Genomic DNA, 8,422 nt, shown 5'->3' with positions numbered 1-8,422 from the left:
TTTGACTATTAATTAGTCAATAAATTATAAGATATATATCACACAAATTATACTATTGAAAATTTCATTTGAATACGAATCCAATGGTATATTTTTTGTGGCATATATCTTATATTTTGTTGACCAAATTTATAGTCAAACTTTCTCCTCGAAATCGTTAGATCTTTTCCGTAAGTCGAGCGAGTCATGAGCTACAACATGGATTGCAATCGAAATTTGATAATCTCATCTAGCTGTGAACTAGGATACTGGTAGTTGGGTGGGAGTCAGCTGAGAGCTAATCACGTCGCACACGGCACATCCACACACTGTTTTTTTTTCTGTGCGATAAAAACGTAAGTGTCCCTTGTGATTTTTGCAGGCTGGTGCCATCAAAATGGTGTGTTGCTGCTGGTGTACGACTTGATGCCCAATGGCAGCTTGGACAAGCATCTCTTCGGCCGCTCGGATGCTCCGACCCTCAACTGGGAGCAGCGGTACAACGTCGCCGCCGGCGTTGCGTCCGCTCTGAACTACGTCCACCACGACTACGACCAGATGGTGATCCACCGGGACATCAAGCCGTCGAACATCATGCTGGACGCCGCCTTCAACGCCAGGCTCGGCGACTTCGGCCTCGCCCGCGCCCTCGAGTCCGACAAGACCTCCTACACCGACAAGGTCGGCCTACCGGGGACGCTGGGCTACATCGCGCCGGAGTGCTTCCACACCGGCAGGGCGACCAGGGAGTCGGACGTGTTCGGCTTCGGCGCTGTCGTTCTGGAGATCGTCTGCGGCCGCCGCAACTCCTACCACCACCCGGCCGGCTGCAGCCAGCTGCTGGACGAGGCGTGGGAGCTCCATGGCGCGGGCAGCGTCCTCAAGGCCGTCGACCCTAGGCTCGCTAGCGAGTTCGACGAGGCCGACGCCGAGCGGCTTCTGCTGCTAGGCCTTGCATGCAGCCACCCCAACCCTTGGGAGCGGCCAAATGCGCAGGTCATCCTGCAGATCTTGACGCGCGCTGCCCCGCCGCCGGACGTGCCGCCATCCAGGCCGGCGTTTATGTGGCCCGTGCGGCCGTTTGGTCTCGCCGACGAGGACGGGGAGATTTCCACGTCGGGCAGCTCGGCCACCTGCAGCACGGTCATAACCGCGTCGCTCTTAAGATAACGAGGATCACTTCTAATATATAGGATGCCTGGGTTTTACCATGAAATTTATTTCGGTGATATTTTATTATTTTCATTTTTTTAAAGATAAATTTTAGAAATAGAAACACAAATTTCTATTGTACAAAAACATTGCAAGTAGAGTTCATGCATATTAGGATGATTTCAGTTATGTTTCATTCGATTACCATTTAAGCACACGGCTCGTCAATTATTTGCAAATGTTTCCATACGGTTACATCTAAGTTTAAACAAATATGTAAAAGGTATGTTCAAAACATGATGCAACTCTTTACAGGCGCGCAACTTGTATGAAGTATATGTGTTATCACATTAAACCATACGGAAATATGTATGAAAACTATATTATAAACCATCATATGTCATATTGATCTGAGATAATTCAATTATGATAAATTAGTTTCATTTAAAATTCATTACAATTTCATAATTCGAATTTTAAACTTTTTCAGAAAACAAGTACAAGATTGATCTTGTTTTTAAGGTTTAATCACGAGAAACTCAAATATCAAAGCAGATTTAAAATTTGACTTGGTTCAAAAGATAAGAACCATAAGAGCTTATACGAGTTTAAAAACCAAAGTATAAAAGATGGCTAGGTTGACATCCATATTGCACTTTTTAATGCAAACATATCCAGAAAACTTCCTCCACTCCACTTTTTTTTTTAAAAATCCTACTGCCGCTCCCCCCTCCCCCCAACACACAATATGGTCGCACTGCAACTCCACTCTCGCATTGACCAACTGAAACGACGATGTCATCCTTGCCACCTCGAGTTATCCATCTTGTTGGGCACTACTAGCCTAGACAGAGAGCAGGCCATGCCTATGGCGGATCCACACATCTAATAAGGGGTTTCCCGATCTTCTCAGTAAGCGACAGGGGTGGTGATGAACACAAGATGAACACAGCGGAGATACACGATGATGAAGTGGATGATAACTTGTATGACGCAGACGAGTCTCTCGATCGATCCCTGTCGCCAATGCAACAACTCTCAACCTTGCAAAATATTCGCAACTCCACACACTTGCGCCCATAGCCACCGACCACGAAGCGGTAAGTTGCAACCGTTTAATTCCCAATGGAACAGCAGATCACACAAGACTTTCAGTAGCAAAACAACAGATCGATGCGAACTGGTGTAAAGATTCAATAGAGTTGCAAAGCAATCAACTATGAACTAGGGTTTATCTTAAACGTGGTCTAAACCTAATTTGGGGACGTCCTGTGCACTTATATAGGGGTTCAGGACGACCAGAAGTCGAGAAAATACATTAACAACCGACCCAGATCGGGATCTGGTTGAGACTGACTCGGACACGGCCGCCCTAGGGGTCGGTCGATCGGGCCAGGGACAGGCCGGTCCGGTTTGGACCGGGCCACCGGGGTGACGCACAGTACACCCTCCCGGTTGGCACCAACGTAGGATCCGGCGGGCGCCGGGCTCACCCGGCGTGGTGTCCGGTTGGACCGGACGTGAGACCGGGCCGTTCGGCGTGGCGGCCGGTCGGACCGGGCGTGGCGCCGGTCTGGACGTCGTATTCCTCCCTCGCGCATGCCTCCCTCTCCTCCCTCGCGCGTCCATTGGAAGTCTTCTTGTCCAGCTTCATGTTCAGCTCCATGTCCAGCTTCACGTCCAGCTGCTCCTCTTCTCCTCGTGCGATGCTTGCTCTATCTTCGTACCTAATCATACATAAGTAAAAGGAATTAGGCAGTATAAAGTTCTCATTGATCAAAGTATCATTTAGGAGTGAATTCACCTGCTCCTTAAGTAGCTTCGCACGAGCCTTTGTAATGGGTCTAATCCTGACTTCATTGAACTTGAGCTTCACAGCAGCATCGTCTTCATCTTGCAATGACGGAGGTAGTGGTTTGGTAGGAATATCCTCATCAACATCCTCTTGCAATAGCTACAACGTGCATCGTCCCTAAGATGGTGGCTATCGCAATATGTCGTCATCAAGGAACTTGTGCATGCGGTTGTTGCGATAGTCGTACCTACGGAGCTCATAGTGGTGGATCACATAATGATTTAACATTTTCGGTGGTAGCTCATATACTTATGCTTGAGGCGGCGAAATCAGATGGTTGTTGGCGAACTAAGCTCACGTGCCACGGCGCAGTGGTGCCCAATATCGTGACTCGCAAGGACATAGGCCAACCATCGGTATGCGGGATCTGCCTACGGATGGGCCCTAAGGTGGCTATGAGAAAGAAGAAATGGAGATGAGGGAGAAAGATCAACCTCATGGTTGCTACCATGGTTGCAAGTCTCTTTTACACCAAACCTGATTGGCGGGGCCAGGTTGTTAAAGAGAGTGTCAAACACCTACGAGGTGAAGATTTAGGTTTTTGTCGCCTCCGGCACCCTAGTTCATCCATTTCATAAAATAATGCTTGTACTTTTAATTAAAAGTCTATGTCTTGTAATTTGACAAACAATATAGATAAAAAATTTGAACATCTATAATATCAAAAATCAGCATCAACAAATCCAGCAAAGAATGTATTCTTATAGTGTATTCATTCAACATTGTATATGTTTATATATTTAATATTTACCTAAAAATTAAGTCAAACCTACAACACATTTGGCTTTAAAACACGCGTGCGATAAAACATATCAACCACACTCTCAGCAGCCACCGGGGAACGCAACTAAAAATTCCGTCGCCGGGACTTGAACCCGGGTCTCTCGGGTGAGAGCCGAGTATCCTAACCACCTAGACTACGACGGATCACTAAAAACTGTCTCATCCAAATTTTTAAAACCATTAGCGTAACCAAGCTATACTTCAGGGCTTCGGGCGTCACAACTTCGGATGCTGGGCACTAACCAGATCATAGAGCTGCTTGATGCAGATATGCTTAGCAAAGACCCTAAACCGAGCACGAACAATTTCATGTGTGTCTGCCACACTCCTTGGTCCATACCATATCTGAACTTCCCCGTGCCAGAACATGACCCACTGTTTCAAATACAGACAAATGTATCCTGAAGAAACAAGCCAACCAATGCTTCTCTTGATTGTTGAACAAAGTTGGATCAGTCTATTTTTCCTCCCTACGACGAGAACCCTGCATCATATGCAGGTAAGCAGCTGACCAATGCGTACTCAAGATTCACTCCCACTGTTCAAAATCTCGGAATCATCATCAGCTCAGTCAGGGAAACATCAAACGGTTCATCACAAAGTACTCCATCAGCTGACCATGCATCCAATTTCCTCAGGTTTAGCTACCAAGCATTTGCTTCCACAAAGAACTAGTAGAAAACAATGTAAATTTGCTGAGAGTCATTACTACTATACGTCTGTTTCCGAAATATAAGAAGAAATGAACAGCATGTGCCGTAAATCCCCGTGTAGACTTTTTTAGAACACTGTATGTATGTTACCCCAAAGGCTTCTTCAGAAATGTGAACGTTCTCAGCACGCAAGAGAATTCTCGGGAAGAATAATAGAGTGATTCGTAGCTTCTTATTTCCACAGGAAACTCTTCTTACATATACACGCGAAAGTGAATCGAGTTCATCACATCTTCTCTACACACACACACTGTAGGGAGAAGCGAAGCTGACAAGCGCGCTGGCATTAACACTGGCACACGCCTAGCATTTCGTAGTTCAGAGATTCAGAGCTCGACTTTCTTGGCCTGGCGCTCCTCCCCCGCAGCGCTGCCGGCGTCGCCGATGCTCGTCTTGGCTGCGGCGCCGTCGTCGCCCCCTGCGATGCCCACCACGCGCGGGCCCTTGATCTGGTCGGGCGCCAGCTTCCGGAAGCGCACGGTGAGGACGCCGGCGTCGAGGCTGGCGGCGACGGTGTCGAGGTCGGCGTTGTCGGGGAGGCGCATCTGGCGCCAGAACCTGCCGTAGGAGCGCTCCTCCCGGTGCCAGTGGTCGCCCTTGCGCTCCTCCACCTCCCGCCGGCGCTCGCCGCTGATCCGCAGCACCCGGTTCTCCTCGATCTCCACCTTGATGTCCTCCTTCCGCATCCCCGGCACGTCCACCACGATCTCGTGGGCGTCGGAGGTCTCGCGCCAGTCCACGCGGGCCATGGAGAGCATGGCCACGTCGTCGCGGTCGAAGCCGAAGGGGACGTGCTCCAGGACCCGGAACGGGTCGGCCAGGAGGCCCATCTCCTGCAGCGGCGACGTCACGGCATCGTCCCGCCCGCCGCCGCTGTTCCCGAACCACGGGAGGATCGCGCCGTGGGCAGGCGCCACGGCCAGAGCCGCGGCAATGCAGCAGAGCGCCATGAAGTATCGCGTCGACATTGTCACACTGAAGACTGAACTCGAGTATGCTACTGCTGGGTTAATAGTTTGTGTGCGCACACTCTGTTTTGGCGTGTATTCTTCGATCTCGCGGGTCTATGTCGTCTTGTTGATTTGTTGAATGTTTGTGATGAGGACGGGATGGCGAGGGCGTGTCTAATTTATAGGGTGGGTGAGAGAGTTGGGGAGCGGTGGAAAGAGGAGAGGTGGCGAGCAAGCGAGAAGGTTCGTTCGACGAGTTCTGTCCGGAGGTTTCGAGCGTCTTCAGAGGTTGACGATGGCGGGAGAGAATTCCAGAAGGTGCAGAGAGAGTCTGGGCCTACGGATAGGCACATGCTACAGCGAAACTGAGGCCGGGCCGGTGGAACGAGTAAGATAGGCTTAAAAGTTAAAATGGGCTGGGCCTAATGACTTGGTTGCGAATTCTCGAACAAAAAAAACTGCGAAGAGTAGCAACTTTGAACTAGCCAATTGCAAGAGAGATTGCAATGTAGTTGCTCGTATTTTAGCTAGGGAGAGTTTTAACAAGATCTTTTTGTAATTGGGTCGATTAACCCTCTAATTTTGTTTTCCAAACTCTCATAGGGTGAAGCTAGAAAAGTAGTTCATTTGTGTCATTCCTTTGAACTTATAGGTGTCAATTCGAATTTATAATAGTATTGCTTCATTTACAAAGGGAAATAGTAAGCAATAATAGTCATAGAGGATGTTACCATGATATCAGCTGCCATGATGGCCTTTCCTTTTAAAAAAACTTTCAACTAGCCAATTAAACGCTCCTAATAACAGCCTATTAAAGTGAAAGCAAATGTTCTAATCTTCAGAAATTTGCACTCAATTATCTTCAGAACTTTATTTTGTGTGTGACCGCTAACTTCATCTACGATACCGCGACATGCCTTGCACACAAGGAATGTCTCACCGGCCACACTGCGTTCAACATTTATAGGTCCTCAGCTAGTGTGGCGACTCAAGCTGCTATTCTCGAGGTTAGTCTAGTTGTGTGAATTTGTTCTTCTATGATTTTTCAATATAGTTTGGAGGAACATCAAGATGCAAAAGATATAGGTAGAGATAATGACTTCAAAAGTATTTGACATAACTTTTAGTTTTATCAAAGATATATATTGTCCATGCAACATGTTTATTTTTATTTGATGTAAGGCATTCTGGTTAGTTTATCAATAAATTTGGATCATTAACTCAAAGAAAATCTATAATTCTAAACTATGAGGGCTAATGAGAGCCTACTTCAAAAAATATTACCAATGGAAGTATCTCTTACATAGAAGTATTTTTTACTACTCCCTCCGTCTCACTAAACTTGTGTGAGATTTATCAAGATTTGGATACATCTATATGATATTTAGTATCTAGATACATCCAAAATTTAACAAATATCAGACAATTGTCATGGGACAAAAAGGTGTAAAAGATAGCTAAAATAATGTGATTATGGTAATTCATGCAATAGACGTCATGCACATGGTAACTCACATAGTGGATTATCTTCTTTAGAACTGAATCAGCAATTATTTTCAAGGAAATGTAGAGAATCATTACATCTCATCTACCTCCGATTCAAGGAATAAGGCGCCCTCGATTTACGTGTTTTTCGTTTGACTAAGTATTACTTCAAATATATAAAGATTGTTTGTATAAAATTAACATCATTAGAAAGTGCTTTTCAATACGAATCCAACGACACTAATTACATATAATATAACCAAGATTTTGTTGCTCAATTTTTATGGTCAAAGTTCGTTTTGAAATACGTGTGCGTCTTATTCCTTGGGACGGAGGTAGTATGAAAAGTTGCATTGGTTGGATAAATCTGAGAAAAGTGTGTTTGAAATCATGGTAAATCAATCTGGCTACCATGAAGTATTATGTTTCATTCATTGGTTAATTAGGCAATAAATATATCCATGTCTATTTTCTATGACAAAACAAACTGATCATATCACATTTTTAGAGTAGTATATTTGGTAAGCGAACTTACTAGCGAAACATGATTTTAGATTAATATAAGTTAGTGACACATATGTACCAGTTTCTACCACAATAATCATCTAAATATAGGAACGTAATCCTCCCATTCTCCCATTAAAAGTTAATCCTCTCATTTTGACCTTCAACATCATGCATAGTTCGTGTTAGTACATTTAAAATATACTAGCATTATCATCACATATACATATATATATTTGAACCTAAAGGAAAGAGAGCAAAGAAGCTCGACGTGAGTGTCAGAACCACTACACCGTCGTCCATCCTAATCCGCACCTCACCAGCACGTACACAAACCACAAACTTAATTAGCAGCTAAACCTCCATCACAAACCTCCCATGCACGGCTCGCGCTGGTCCATGTATTATCTAAATCTAATCCGACTGGCACTCATTAGTGGAGCAATCGCCCATGCATGGCCATCCATCTCATTCCACTAGTTACTTTTTCTCTTAATTTCTTTCGCCATGCCGTTATTTCAATTTGGCCGGCGCTTTGGCATAATGCAAATAGTTTAAGCTATCAAATTCACGGGATCGGGTTTAAAAGGGCTCCAAATTGCACTAGAATAGTCTGTGTTTGTGAAATCTTAATTCGTTCAGTGCATGCCTTGATTCAAAGTTTTTCAGGTCCTTTGTTATGCAGAACCAAAAAACTAACATATCTTCTGGTGATGAGCAATAATTAAAATAACTTGTCTTTTGTGCCTTTTTATGGAGTCTGCTTTGCTTAATAAGGAAAATACTGACCAAGTGGATTTGGCACTGTTGGTAACTCGTAGTATGTTTTGTCATGCCAACTGTTGTTTTTTATAGAATTATAGTATGTTTAATCATCCATACTTTTGTTTTTATAGACTCATAGTATGTTCACTGTTTGATTGTATCTATGCCCCCATAGTATGCAATGCAACCTTGGTTTTGCAGAGGCAGGGAGTGATAAAGTTACTTTTTTTTAGAAC

At 45.0% G+C, this 8,422-nt stretch overlaps 1 protein-coding gene and 1 non-coding gene across 2 annotated transcripts; both read right to left on the bottom strand.

Annotated features, from left to right (window-relative positions):
* Positions 1 to 3,840: 3,840 nt before the first annotated feature.
* On the bottom strand, positions 3,841 to 3,913 carry TRNAE-CUC. The gene has a single exon. It is a non-coding gene; the product is annotated as a tRNA-Glu (tRNA).
* An 895-nt stretch (positions 3,914 to 4,808) lies between these two features.
* On the bottom strand, positions 4,809 to 5,450 carry LOC124672129 (23.2 kDa heat shock protein-like). Its single transcript, XM_047208405.1, has one exon. The coding sequence runs from the start codon at positions 5,448 to 5,450 to the stop codon at positions 4,809 to 4,811; it is 642 nt and encodes a 213-aa protein (XP_047064361.1).
* Positions 5,451 to 8,422: the final 2,972 nt, after the last annotated feature.

Source organism: Lolium rigidum, chromosome 7, assembly GCF_022539505.1.
Source record: "Lolium rigidum isolate FL_2022 chromosome 7, APGP_CSIRO_Lrig_0.1, whole genome shotgun sequence".
Classification (NCBI taxonomy): domain Eukaryota; kingdom Viridiplantae; phylum Streptophyta; class Magnoliopsida; order Poales; family Poaceae; genus Lolium; species Lolium rigidum.
Note: the sequence above shows the minus strand (reverse complement) of the source record. Positions and strands in the feature narration are given on the sequence as shown.

Coding starts and splice junctions, on each gene's coding strand:
- LOC124672129 (XM_047208405.1), bottom strand. CDS start 5,450: ATGTCGACGCGATACTTCATGGCGCTCTGCTGCATTGCCGCGGCTCTG.